The sequence below is a fragment of the Scylla paramamosain genome, unplaced genomic scaffold (assembly GCF_035594125.1).
Source record: "Scylla paramamosain isolate STU-SP2022 unplaced genomic scaffold, ASM3559412v1 Contig42, whole genome shotgun sequence".
Lineage (NCBI taxonomy): Eukaryota > Metazoa > Arthropoda > Malacostraca > Decapoda > Portunidae > Scylla > Scylla paramamosain.
The window spans coordinates 549,795-565,000 of NW_026973707.1; the positions used below are offsets into that span (position 1 = coordinate 549,795).

The window sequence follows — 15,206 nt, forward strand, 5'->3', positions numbered from 1 at the left end:
CAGGCTCCTGCAGGTGGTAGTGGTGGTGGTGTTTTGGGCGTAGTTGTTGAGGGGAGTGCACATGCAGTGTGGGTGGTGGTGGTGATAGGAATTACTGGGTACGGATGTGGGTGCTGGTGTGAAGGTGGTGATTGGGGTTATGGTGTGTTATGCAGTGGGAGAGGTGGTGAGGTGTGTGACTGAAGGTGGTGAAAGTGGTAACGGTGGTGGTGATGAGACAAGCAATGTTATGCAGTAGTAGTTGGGGTGAGGTGTGTGGCTGAAGGTGATGGTGACTGTGATGAGGTGTGGTGAGGGTGGTAATGAGGGTGGTGGTGGTGGTGATGGGAGTTAATGGGTGTTACGCAGTAGCAGTGGCAGTGGTGGTGGTGGTTGGAGTGTCTAGCCTAAGTTTACACCAGGTCAGTCAACGAATGGCAATAAAAACAAGCACGACTTTTTGCTCGTACTGACAGTATTACATAACACCGCGAACACTGCCAAATATAACACAGGAATATAGTTGTCCTTTATACTGCTCTGAGCATAGAGAACCCGTTGAAAGTATAATATTGTACGTTTAGATGTCAGCACACCTAGGACCGAGAAGCTTCCTAACCAATGCCTGGCTCTAATTCCTCTTTCCTATGACTTGAACTCTTTGGGGAGGGAGGTTCCAAGTCCCTTATCCTTTAATTTTTGACGATCGTTTCTGACCTCTCGGGATTGTCGCCTTAGTGGGCCTTTTTTTTTTTTCTAAGTTTTTGTTGCCCTAGACTGGTGCCCCTCTTGCATAAAAAAGAAGAAAAACTCAACAATCAAGTCTCACAGTCCAGGCATCAATCCAGCAAAAGTTCCATAACCTTAGCACGTGCTTGTCATATTTTGCCTCGTGTCACGCCACCTGAACCATTTCGCCGCTCTCTGACACTTCTCAATTCTGGCCTCCTCATAGTTTTGGATATACTTTTTGGACAGTGATTCTCTTTTGGGACTGTTATCTTCAGAGGGCCTATCTCTCTCTCTCTCTCTCTCTCTCTCTCTCTCTCTCTCTCTCTCTCTCTCTCTCTCTCTCTCTCTCTCTCTCTCTCTCTCTCTCTCTCTCTCTCTCTCTCTCTCTCTCTCTCTGTCTCTCCTGTCGTGTGTGTAGCTGCCATCCATAAATTTGTACTTTTTACCCTGTACTAATAGAATAATAACTAGTGATGTCAGAAAGTCCACTGAATTTCATGTTGATAAATTGAATATAAGAATGTGGACTAATGGGCTGCTTTCTGTTGAGAGTTCCGCAGAGGCCAAGAATGAACTGTGGTGTGTCATGTGGAGGTAATTTATGATATACTGTTATTTATTTGTTTTCAGATACATTTTTTCTTTCTTTCTTTCTTTTTCTTTCTTTTTCTTTTTTTGTAGAATATGACGTCATTACTTTGGGCAACCTCACGTCTGGAAACCATTAAATGTAACAGAACCCGCAGCGAAATACCGGAGGGCGTCAGTCTAGATTTTCATGCTTCCTGTGCGTGAAAATTTTTATAAGGGGGAGATGAACAGTTAGGGATGTAGTGCCCTGTAGCAGTGCGTGGGCGGAGCGGCGGAAGTGTGAGGCATTTAGCTGCGGGGTCTGAGATTACCTTTATCTTTTCTTTTCCATTATTTTGTTTTATTTTGTTTTTCCTCCCAGTTTAGAATTGTATAAATTGATATGGACCTTATATGCTAATGCGCCTTATGCTCACGTGCCTTATATAACGGAAAAGACGGTACTTATAATTTTTTTCTTTAGTTTTTCCGCTCAGATTGGAACTGCTTAAATTCTCACGCACCATATGCTCATACACCTTATGTTCACGCGCCTTACATGACGGAAAACACTGTACTTTAGATACGAAAACAACACAGTCCTTGCTACGGAATATTAAACTGCACTGCTCCTTCCAAACGCGTCACTCTACTCTTGCTCAAGCGGCAGTAATGAAGGCCGTGGAAAAATTTGGCCTTGGAAAAATTTACAACATAGAAACAAGTACGAGTTATCAAAGCCGTCCCCGTTCTTGAGGCGCCTTTGAATATCAGTCACGCGCAGCACACCGGAGTTTCGCTGTCTGCGGCATTACAATACGCGACCTTGGGTACACACATACTGTAGTCTTGAGTGTGGTGGCGGTGATGATTTGCCTGTGAGAGAAAGAATTGGCTTTGGTGGGACGTGTGTAGCAGGAAGCAGACCCACACTGATTTTTTTTTTTTCATTATTTTTTAGGTTTCATTTATTTTTGTTTGTTACCTTATTTAGTTTGGTTACTTATTTCTATATTTATCATCTATATTGTTTTACTACCGCAGTAGATACGGTACTCTAGAATGCACGAGACAAACAGTACGTGCGATGTTCACTACATTAGGTACTTACAGGGATGTAGCCTATGCGTGTGATCAGTTCCCTTTGGCAATGAAGCGCACAGAATCTTAATCTCCTTCAACATAAATAGATAAATAATCATGTAAATTTCTTCTAACAAATATGAAAAATAGAATGTTTATGTCCTCGTATTGGAAGAGCACACCTGACCACAACCTTTTTCTCTCTCTCCCTGCCACAATCTTTTTCTCTCTCTCCCTGCAGGCAGCTCCCATCTCACGCCACAGGAAATTACACGCCTGAGATCTGAAAAGTGAGTACATTTTTTAACCTTACACTTGTTCACACTGTATTCCCAACTGTATCATAACACTTCTATTATATTTAAGTCTTGGTTTGAATTTTCGCTATAGTTTTTTTTTTTTTTGTCTTCTGTCACGGGAAGCAGCCATCACACAAATATCAGTATTCGCAGACGTTTTATCGTCATAACTTCGATTATGTTTCAAGCCTCTTGTGGAAATTCTCCAGTTTTAAAATGTTTTTATTATTCTAGGTATAGTTTAACCCTTTCACTGCTACCTGACACGTCTTTCTTTAATCACAATGCAATCAGAGATACCTTTTCTTGTTGTACCACCACCTGCAAATATTTTACTGAGTAGAAATTGCAAAATCTATTCTTTTTGTGCCTTTTCTTTCTTGTCTACACTTATAAAGAGTCTATATATTGCTGTTAGTACTGTTTGTGCCGTGTATTGCAGTGAATGGTTAACATCATCAGTAGGAGAAAACATCATGAGAACCCGTTTAATTACTTATGAGAGTCCAGCAGTGTTAGTGATACAGGCCTTCACGAGACACTGGTATACGGGAACTCTTTGCGTCACAAGGAATAAGAATAGAAACGTGCATTAAAGATTTATCGTAGTTATTACCATTATTCTCTCTCTCTCTCTCTCTCTCTCTCTCTCTCTCTCTCTCTCTCTCTCTCTCTCTCTCTCTCTCTCTCTCTCTCTCTCACACACATTGTATTTTCTTTATTTTTCTTTTCTCTTCTTCTTCTTCTTCTTCTTCTTCTGCTGCTGCTGCTTCACCTCCTCCTCCTCCTCCTCCTCCTCTTCCTCCTATACACGCCATGGTTCAGACATATTTTTGTACATGCGTTTATCTTATATTATTTTATTTTACTTTATTTTTTTGTTTAATTTCTATCCAGGCTCGTGTACTCGATGCCTCAGCTCACGAGGTTCACATTCACTGCGCACGAGGCGGAGTGAGGTAGAGGTTCATGAAGCTTCGAGTCATTTTGTACTGGAATGCGCCGTTAGTTTCAGTTATGAGTCATTATTGCAGTAATATTGCACGTAGCTTCCTTCATCTGAATATATGCACAGTTTCTTCTCATTCCTGTGGTGTTTTCAGAATCGTTATATTCATTCTTTCTTTCATTAATTCTTTCATTCATTTGTTCTTTTTTATATATTTTTTTTCAATATTCTGTACGTTCATATATTATTTCATTATTTCTTTTGCTCGTTCGTTCGTTCATTCATTCATTTATTTATTATTTTGTTTGTTCATTCACTGATTCATTCGTTGGCTTTCTTTTCATTATTTCTTACGTTCGTTCACTATTTCATTCTTTCGTTCGTTCGTTCATGCATTATTCTTTCATTCACTGTGGCACATTAAAATCAGTAGATCCTTTTGTTCGTTCGTTCATTCAATCTTTTCCTTTCTTTCATATATTATTTCATTTACTCGTTTCTTTGCCGTAGTTTATGTCAGCATTATAATGATGCAGTAAAGAAAGACAGGTAAAAAAAAAATAGATTCTTGCAATAAAAGGATTTTCTCAATTTATGTGTTGATGCCCCGCTACATTAGAAAAATAAAACAATGAAAAAAAAGGAAAACAAAAGCTGGAGTGAAAGGAAATTAGACATACTAATTATGAAATAAAAAGTATGAAGCGAAAATACAAAAAAAAAGGAAAGAGAGAGAAAGAGAGAGAGAGAGAGAGAGAGAGAGAGAGAGAGAGAGAGAGAGAGAGAGAGAGAGTGTATGTGTGTGTGTGTGTGTTCATTTTATTCTTGAATACCTGAGTGTTCCGCATGTGGTTCCTGCATCTTTCGTCACCGCCTGGCTGAGAACACCTGCACAGAGCATTACCTGGGACACCTGAGTCAAAGATAGTGGAGTAGAGAGAGAGAGAGAGAGAGAGAGAGAGAGAGAGAGAGAGAGAGAGAGAGAGAGAGAGAGAGAGAGAGAGAGAGAGAGAGAGAGAGAGAGAGAGAGAGAGAGAGAGAGAGAGAGAGAGAGAGAGAGAGAGAGAGAGAGAGAGAGAGAGAGAGAGAGAGAGAGAGAGAGAGAGAGAGAGAGAGAGAGAGAGAGAGAGAGAGAGAGAGAGAGAGAGAGAGAGAGAGAGAGAGAGAGAGAGAGAGAGACAAAAGCTGGAGTGAAAGAAAATTAGGTATACTAATTACAGAATAAAAACTATGAAGCAAAAATACAAAAAAAAAAAAAGAGAGAGAGAGAGAGAGAGAGAGAGAGAGAGAGAGAGAGAGAGAGAGAGAGAGAGAGAGAGAGAGAGAGAGAGAGAGAGAGAGAGAGAGAGAGAATACTGCATATCGTTTCAGTGCAAACAACACACTCTGTATAACATTACCAAGTGTCTTAAAGAATAACAAGACAAACCTGTATTGCGAGAGGGGGAAAAAAATAATAATACGTAGAGAAAATACACGAGAAGAGATTTCTACATTGTTAAAAGGAGAAAAACTTGAGAGCCCTGCTGATCATCTCTGTGGCTGTTGAAAATACTTGTGGTGAGAGAGCGGAGTTTGTTGTCGTTTCTGTATGCAAGCCATGACCATTATCCAAAAGACTCAACGTAATATGACAAAAATATTTTTCTCGCACGAACCAAGCCTAACAATACGCTAACCAATCAAACCTGTATACTTCGCATAAGTCGTCAGTGTACAGGTATCTTACAAACAATTACTCGTATATGTAGGTACTCATTGTATATAATTGCTCATATATCAATAGTTCATCACTAGTGTATTGTATTTATGAGGGTCTGTCTGGTTTTATGCATTGTAGCTATAACGTGTCATTAGCATTGTTGTTGTTGTTGTTGTTGTTGTTTTTGTTGTTTTTGTTGTTGTTGTTGTTAGTACAGTAGTAGTAGTAGTAGTAGTAGTAGTAGTAGTACCACCACCACCACCACCACCACCACCACCAGCAGTAATTCAAGATCTGCATGCAAGGATAATCTTACACATCCAAAACTCAAGCAGACAGCGCGAATTTTTAGGACTTAAAGTTCATGTATCTTTCCCCTTAATTCGATATATGTAAGCAAAAAATAAATAAATAAATAAATAAATAAATAATAATAATAATAATGATAATAATAATAATAATAATAATAATAATAATAATAATAATAATATATGTATAGGAAAAAAAAAACTATGCATACAAATACACTAGAATGATAAAACGATAGGACTAAATAATGGAAACTTGCGTCGCATCTCCACTACATTCCAAAGGCTTTTTAACAGTTGAAGGCAGACGAGTTTTTCTTTGGTTCTAGTTTTCTTGGTTCTAGTGACAGATTAACAGGATTCATACATTGTAATTAACAGAAGAAACAGTATTGAGGAACCAGACTAATCATCTGTGTGACCTTTGAAATTTTTTTTTTTTTTTTTTATGTAGGAAGGATACTGGCCAAGGGCAATAAAAATCTAATTAAAAAAAATGCCCACTGAAATGCCAGTCCCATAAAAAGGTCAAAGCAGTGGTCAAAAATTGGTGGATAAGTGTCTTGAAACCTCCCTCTTGAAGGAATTCAAGTCATAGGAAGGTGGAAATACAGAAGAAGGCAGGGAGTTCCAGAGTTTACCAGAGAAAGGGATGAATGATTGAGAATACTGGTTAACTCTTGCGTTAGAGAGGTGGACAGAATAGGGGTGAGAGAAAGAAGAAAGTCTCGTGCAGCGAGGCCGCGGAAGGAGGGGAGGCATGCAGTTAGCAAGATCAGAAGAGCAGTTGGCATGAAAATAGCGGTAGAAGACAGCTAGATATGCAACATTGCGGCGGTGAGAGAGGGGCTGAAGACAGTCAGTTAGAGGAGAGGAGTTGATGAGACGAAAAGCTTTTGATTCCACCCTGTCTAGAAGAGCAGTATGAGTGGAACCCCCCCAGACATGTGAAGTATACTCCATACATGGACAGATAAGGCCCTTGTACAGAGTTAGCAGCTGGGGGGGGGTGAGAAAAACTGGCGGAGACGTCTCAGAACACCTAACTTCATAGAAGCTGTTTTTGCTAGAGATGAGATGTGAAATTTCCAGTTCAGATTATAAGTAAACGACAGACCGAGGATGTTCAGTGTAGAAGAGGGGGACAGTTGAGTGTCATTGAAGAAGAGGGGATAATTGTCTGGAAGATTGTGTCGAGTTGATAGATGGAGGAATTGAGTTTTTGAGGCACTGAACAATACCAAGTTTGCTCTGCCCCAATCAGAAATTTTAGAAAGATCAGAAGTCAGGCGTTCTGTGGCTTCCCTGCGTGATATGTTTACCTCCTGAAGGGTTGGACGTCTATGAAAAGACGTGGAAGAGTGCAGGGTGGTATCATCAGCATAGGAGTGGATAGGACAAGAAGTTTGGTTTAGAAGATCATTAATGAATAATAAGAAGAGAGTGGGTGACAGGACAGAACCCTGAGGAACATCACTGTTAATAGATTTAGGAGAAGAACAGTGACCGTCTACCACAGCAGCAATAGAACGGTCAGAAAGGAAACTTGAGATGAAGTTACAGAGAGAAGGATAGAAACCGTAGGAGGGTAGTTTGGAAATCAAAGCTTTGTGTCAGACTCTATCAAAGGCTTTTGATATGTCCAAGGCAACAGCAAAAGTTTCACCAAAGTCTCTAAAAGAGGATGACCAAGACTCAGTAAGGAAAGCCAGAAGATCACCAGTAGAGCGGCCTTGACGGAACCCATACTGGCGATCAGATAGAAGGTTGTGAAGTGATAGATGTTTAAGAATCTTCCTGTTGAGGATAGATTCAAAAACTTTAGATAAGCAGGAAATTAAAGCAATAGGACGGTAGTTTGAGGGATTAGAGTGGTCACCCTTTTTAGGAACAGGTTGAATGTAGGCAAACTTCCACCAAGAAGGAAAGGTAGATGTTGACAGACTGAAAGAGTGTGACTAGGCAAGGTGCAAGCACGGAGGCACAGTTTCGGAGAACAATAGGAGGGACCCCATCAGGTCCATAAGCCTTCCGAGGGTTTAGACCAGCGAGGGCATGGAAAACATCATTACGAAGAATTTTAATACGTGGCATGAAGTAGTCAGAGGGTGGAGGAGAGGGAGGAACAAGCCCAGAATCGTCCAAGGTAGAGTTTTTAGCAAAGGTTTGAGCAAAGAGTTCAGCTTTAGAAATAGATGTGATAGCAGTGGTGCCATCTGGTTGAAGTAGAGGAGGGAAAGAAGAAGAAGCAAAGTTATTGGAGATATTTTTGGCTAGATGCCAGAAATCACGAGGGGAGTTAGATCTTGAAAGGTTTTCACATTTTCTGTTAATGAAGGAGTTTTTGGCTAGTTGGAGAACAGACTTGGCATGGTTCCGGGCAGAAATATAAAGTGCATGAGATTCTGGTGAAGGAAGGCTTAAGTACCTTTTGTGGGCCACCTCTCTATCATGTATAGCACGAGAACAAGCTGTGTTAAACCAAGGTTTAGAATGTTTAGGACGAGAAAAAGAGTGAGGAATGTACGCCTCCATGCCAGACACTATCACCTCTGTTATGCGCTCAGCACACAAAGACGGGTCTCTGACACGGAAGCAGTAGTCATTAAAGGAAAATCAGCAAAATACCTCCTCAGGTCCCCCCAACTAGCAGAGGCAAAACGCCAGAGGCACCTTCGCTTAGGGGGATCCTGAGGAGGGATTGGAGTGATAGGACAAGATAAAGATATGAGATTGTGATCGGAGGAGCCCAACGGAGAAGAAAGGGTGACAGCATAAGCAGAAGGATTAGAGGTCAGGAAAAGGTCAAGAATGTTGGGCGTATCTCCAAGACGGTCAGGAATACGAGTAGGGTGTTGCACCAATTGCTCTAGGTCATGGAGGATAGCAAAGTTGTAGGCTAGTTCACCAGGATGGTCAGTGAAGGGAGAGGAAAGCCAAAGCTGGTGGTGAACACTGAAGTCTCCAAGAATGGAGATCTCTGCAAAAGGGAAGAGGGTCAGAATGTGCTCCACTTTGGAAGTTAAGTAGTCAAAGAATTTCTTATAGTCAGAGGAGTTAGGAGAGAGGTATACAGCACAGATAAATTTAGTATGAGAATGACTCTGTAGTCGTAACCAGATGGTGGAAAACTCGGAAGATTCAAGAGCGTGGGCACGAGAGCAGGTTAAGTCACTGCGCACATAAACGCAGCATCCAGCTTTGGATCGAAAATGAGGATAGAAAAAGTAGGAGGGAACAGAAAAGGGGCTACTGTCAGTTGCCTCAGACACCTGAGTTTCGGTGAGGAAAAATGGTAGTGGTGGTGGTGGTGGTGGTGATAACAGTGGTAATTGTTGTTGTTGCAGAAGTAGTAGTAGTTGCTGTGGAAGTTCTAGTTTTTGTTCTTGTCGTCGTCAGATCAGCAGTGGTAGTTATACTCGTCGTTTTCATTCGTAATGGTTCAGGTATTGATATAAGTGGGAGTAATTGTAGTAGTAGTAGTAGTAATTGTTGCAGTAATAGTGTTTTGTTGTTATAGTAGTGTCAAGAATGGACAATATATTTATTTTTTTCTACTTTTCCTCATCCATACCTTCATAAAGACAACAACAACATCAAAAAGACTACCACTGCCACTACACACCCTAAAAAATGAAATAAACAAATAAATAAGTAAATGAAAATTAAGCAAAAAAAAAAAAAACGAAAGAAAAAGAAGAAGAAAAAAAAAACATAGATACCTAGACAGCACCAACTTAAAAACACAACCAACGAACTGTGGCCAAGATTCTGAAATCCTTCTTGCATGCATCTCCACTACATTCAAAAGGCTCTAGTATATGCTATTTAAGTTTAAGTTTCTGTGATTCCGGTGACATTTTAACAATATTTCTACATTATAAACCGGAGAAACACTCGTGAGAACCCGTTTAATCATTTATGTGGCCTTGGAAAAATAGTCGCGGTGTGAGAGCAGTGTTTCTGAATACACGCCTTTCTTTCATGCATTGTTTTCGAGAGGCGGAGAGTGGTAGCAAGAGTGAAGCGGTTATTGGGATTCACTGTTATCATCAGCACAGGTGTTAAAAATTGGTACGTGTGTGTGTGTGTGTGTGTGTGTGTGTGTGTGTGTGTGTGTGTGTGTGTGTGTGTGTGTGTGTGTGTACTGCCACGCCACAAGAGGAACCACCAGCGTGTGTGTTGAATCACTTTTGCACGCTAAGAAAAGACTGTTGCGTAGGGGATGTGATGAGATGCCAAGTTAGAAGTATTACTACCACGCTGTTGCTCCTAACGACACCTCTCTCTCTCTCTCTCTCTCTCTCTCTCTCTCTCTCTCTCTCTCTCTCTCTCTCTCTCTCTCGTTGTTGTGGTGGGTGTAGTAGGGAAGGGGTCTTATGATGGAGGGGGGAGTGGTTGGGGGGTGTGCTATATATATGCAAACTGTCTACCCACCTACTTTCTGTGATATTTTATTCTCCTCTTCCTCCTCTTCAGTGACAACCGGTCCAACATATGTCCAGTTTCTTACGCACAATGTCACCACCACCACCACCACCACCACCACCACCACCACTACCATTACTGCCTCTGTCACTGTCGCCACCACCTCCCCACCCACTGCCTTCCCTCGCCCACCCTTGCCCACCGCCACCATCACCATCACCGCTAACCTTCCTTTTGAGAGTAACCACACAGTCTCAAAACCCAACACACACACACACACACGACTACACGTCTACATCCAAACAAGTGCGTTGCGTAACTCTCTCTCTCTCTCTCTCTCTCTCTCTCTCTCTCTCTCTCTCTCTCTCTCTCTCTCTCTCTCTCTCTCTCTCTCTCTCTCTCACCCATCACCCTTTAAATTAACCTTTTCACAGTTCATGTGCTCGTATGTGTCAAGAAAAATTGTAAATCAGAACATATTCATGAGCTAGTAAATAATAGTAATAATAATAATAATAATAATAATAATAATAATAATAATAATAATAATAATAATAATGATAATAATAATACAGGTTATATATGTTGTAGAAGGTTATTAACACGCTTTACTTAGCCATGAATACCTGAACAAATCAGGTTTAATGAAAAAGAAGCAGTTGAGTAGCGAAGAACGCAACACTTGTGGATGAAGGAAGTGAACCAGACCACAGGTGGAGTGAAAAAATGGACGTAACGAACAGAATGAGATGCAGGTGATTTAAAGGCAGGACACTCACGGCTGACTCAGGCCCTTTTTTTTTTTTATGTAAGATAGGGTCTGGGTTGAGGCAACGCAAGTTATATATATATATATATATATATATATATATATATATATATATATATATATATATATATATATATATATATATATATATATACTCGTATATATATATATAATGTGAGTCCCAGTAGAGCGTAGCAGTGTTGTTTAACCTTGGCCAACGAAGTTGATGCACCCTTTCAGGAATTTTTGAGAAATTCCTGTACAGTCACTCCTCGGATGATCAGTTACAAAATAATTGCATGAATATTTGACCTTTTTTCTTGATTGAAGACTGACAATACGTAAATAAAAGTATTACATCTCTATTTTAAAACAAAGAGAATAGCTACTCGGTTCTTAATGTTATGTCCGTGTTAAATGTGTAACAGAACAAAATGCCATGTCTCGAAACCGTGAAGCACGATTTATTTACTAACATCACTGCTAATTCCACTATCCAAGTCATTGATATATATTAGAAATAACAATGGCCCTAATACTGATCCCTGTGGCACCCCACTAATTACATGACCCCACTCGGATTTCGAGCCGTTTATTACCACTCTCTGTCGCCTGTTACCAAGCCATGACCCTATCCAGCCTAACACCTTCCCATCTATCCCGTGTGCCCTAACCTTTCTCAGGAGCCTTTGATTGGGTACCTTGTCAAATGCTTTACTAAAGTCCAGATATAAGATATCATAACCATCACCATTATCTACTGCCTCGTACACCTTACTGTAAAAACTTACAAGTTTGTCAGGCAAGACTTCCCCTTCGTGAAGCCATGCTGTGACTGATTTATCAAGTTATGTTTGTCTAAATGTTCCCTAATGTTCCTCGCTATTATTGACTCTAACATTTTACCTACAACTGAAGTTAAGCTGACAGGTCTATAATTAGACGCTAAAGTTTTATCTCCTTTCTTAAAGATGGGTACTACATTAGCCTGCCTCCACATTACTGGTACCTCACCCGACTCCAGTGCACTGGCCAAGGGGAACAAAAATCCAATAAAAAAAAAAAAAAAGCCCACTGAGATGTCAGTCCCAGAACAGGGTCAGAAGCGGTAGTCAAAAATTGAAGTATAATTGTCTTGAAACTTCTCTCGATGGAAATCAAGTCATAGAAAGGTGGAAATACAGAAGTAGGCAGGGAGTTCCAGAGTTTACCAGAAAAGCCTTTCTTGTGCAAGATTCCAATCAAAGGTAGAGAGAAATATTGCAACATACAGGGAGGTCTTCCACTCAGCTCCACTTGGGTCTCGGAGATCACTTTTGGCGCACCTGATAACGGGTTGTGTGTATCTTGAGTGCATTATTTTTAGGGGGGATTCGATTACCATCTGCTTCTCCTCGCTCGACTCTTCAGATCGATTTCTCAGTGTTTGAAAAGAAATGTTACACACAGAAACGAAATAAATAAATAGATAAATAAATAAATAAAATAGGTGTCTGAGGCAACTGACAGTAGCCCCTTTTCTGTTCCCTCCTACTTTTTCTATCCTCATTTTCGATCCAAAGCTGGATGCTGCGTTTATGTGCGCAATGACTTAACCTGCTCTCGTGCCCAGGCTCTTGAATCTTCCGAGTTTTCCACCATCTGGCTACGACTACAGAGTCACTCTCATACTAAATTTATCTGTGCTGTATACCTCTCTCCTAACTCTTCTGACTATAAGAAATTCTTTGACTACTTAACTTCCAAAGTGGAGCACATTCTGACCCTCTTTCCTTTTCCAGAGATCTCTATTCTTGGAGACTTCAATGTTCACCACCAGCTTTGGCTTTCCTCTCCCTTCACTGACCATCCTGGTGAACTAGCCTTCAACTTTGCTATCCTCCATGACCTAGAGCAACTGGTGCAACACCCTACTCGTATTCCTGACCGTCTTGGAGATACGCCCAACATTCTTGACCTTTTCCTGACCTCTAATCCTTCTGCTTATGCTGTCACCCTTCTCCGTTGGGCTCCTCCGATCACAATCTCATATCTTTATCTTGTCCTATCACTCCAATCCCTCCTCAGGATCCCCTAAGCGAAGGTGCCTCTGGCGTTTTGCCTCTGCTAGTTGGGGGGACCTGAGGAGGTATTTTGCTGATTTTCCTTGGAATGACTACTGCTTCCGTGTCAAAGACCCGTCTTTGTGTGCTGAGTGCATAACAGAGGTGGTAGTGTCTGGCATGGAGGCATACATTCCTCACTCTTTTTCTCGTCCTAAACCTTCTAAACCTTGGTTTAACACAGCTTGTTCTCGTGCTACACATGATAGAGAGGTGGCCCACAAAAGGTACTTAAGCCTTCCATCACCAGAATCTCATGCACTTTATATTTCTGCCTGGAACCATGCCAAGTCTGTTCTCCAACTAGCCAAAAACTCCTTCATTAACAGAAAATGTCAAAACCTTTCAAGATCTAACTCCCCTCGTGATTTCTGGCATCTAGCCAAAAATATCTCCAATAACTTTGCTTCTTCTTCTTTCCCTCCTGTACTTCAACCAGATGGCACCACTGCTATTACATCTATTTCTAAAGCTGAACTCTTTGCTCAAACCTTTGCTAAAAACTCTATCTTGGACGATTCTGGGCTTGTTCCTCCCTCTCCTCCACTCTCTGACTACTTCATGCCACGTATTAAAATTCTTCACAATGATGTTTTCCATGCCCTCGCTGGCCTAAACCCTCGGAAGGCTTATGGACCTGATGGGGTCCCTCCTATTGTTCTCCGAAACTGTGCCTCCGTGCTTGCACCTTGCCTAGTCAAACTCTTTCAGCTCTGTCTGTCAACATCTACCTTTCCTTCTTGCTGGAGGTTTGCGTACATTCAACCTGTTCCTAAAAAGGGTGACCGTTCTAATCTCTCAAACTACCGTCCTATTGCTTTAATTTCCTGCCTATCTAAAGTTTTTGAATCTATCCTCAACAGGAAGATTCTTAAACATCTATCACTTCACAACCTTCTATCTGATCGCCAGTATGGGTTCCGTCAAGGCCGCTCTACTGGTGGTCATCCTCTTTTAGAGATTTTGGTGAAACTTTTGCTGTTGCCTTGGACATATCAAAAGCTTTTGATAGAGTCTAGCACTAAGCTTTGATTTCCAAACTACCCTCCTACGGTTTCTCTCCTTCTCTCTGTAACTTCATCTCAAGTTTCCTTTCTGACCGTTCTATTGCTGCTGTGGTAGACGGTCACTGTTCTTCTCCTAAATCTATTAACAGTGATGTTCCTCATGGTTCTGTCCTGTCACCTACTCTCTTCTTATTATTCATTAATGATCTTCTAAACCAAACTTCTTGTCCTATCCACTCCTACGCTGTTGATACCACCCTGCACTTTTCCACGTCTTTTCATAGACGTCCAACCCTTCAGGAGGTAAACATATCACGCAGGGAAGCCACAGAATACTTGACTTCTGATCTTTCTAAAATTTCTGATTGGGGCAGAGCAAACTTGGTATTGTTTAATGCCTCAATAACTTAATTCCTCCATCTATCAACTTGACACAACCTTCCAGACAACTATCCCCTCTTCTTCAATGACACTCAACTGTCCCCCTCTTCTACACTGAACATCCTCGGTCTGTCCTTTACTTATAATCTGAACTGGAAACTTCACATCTCATCTCTAGCTAAAACAGCTTCTATGAAGTTAGGTGTTCTGAGACGTCTCCGCCAGTTTTTCTCACCCCCCCCAGTTGTTAACTCTGTACAAGGGCCTTATCCGTCCATGTATGGAGTATGCTTCACATGTCTGGGGGGGTTCCACTCATACTGCTCTTCTAGACAGGGTGGAATCAAAAGCTTTTCATCTCATCAACTCCTCTTCTCTAACTGGCTGTCTTCTGTTTCTCTCTCACCGCCGCAATGTTGCATATCTAGCTGTCTTCTACTATTTTCATGCTAACTGCTCTTCTGATCTTGCTAACTGCATGCCTCCTCTCCTCCTGCGGCCTCGCTGCACAAGACTTTCTTCTTTTTCTCACCCCTATTCTGTCCACCTTTCTAACGCAAGAGCTAACCAGTATTCTCAATCATTCATCCTTTTCTCTGGTAAACTCTGGAACTCCTTGCCTGCTTCTGTATTTCCATCTTCCTATGACTTGAATTCCTTCAAGAGTTAGGTTTCAAGACACTTATTCATCAATTTTTGACCACTGCCTTGACCCTTTTATGGAACTGGCATTTCAGTGGGCATTTTTTTTTATTAGATTTTTGTTGCCCTTGACCAGTGTCCTTCCTACATAAAAAAAAATAAAAAAAAAAAAGGTAACGAACTCAATACGAATAGAATGTGAAATTACTCGGTTCTCAGTAACACAGCAGTAAATATGATTACGAAAATTAAAGA

The 15,206-nt window shown here is 41.0% G+C and overlaps 1 protein-coding gene across 1 annotated transcript in view; it reads left to right on the plus strand.

Annotated features, from left to right (window-relative positions):
- The first annotated feature begins 1,231 nt into the window (after positions 1–1,231).
- LOC135098053 (uncharacterized) overlaps positions 1,232–15,206 on the plus strand; it is a 20,064-nt gene continuing 6,089 nt past the window's right edge. Inside the window, exon 1 of the mRNA XM_064000260.1 lies at positions 1,232–1,305. Coding sequence (XP_063856330.1) covers positions 1,232–1,305 — 74 coding nt within the window. The remainder of the gene's footprint in view (positions 1,306–15,206) is intronic.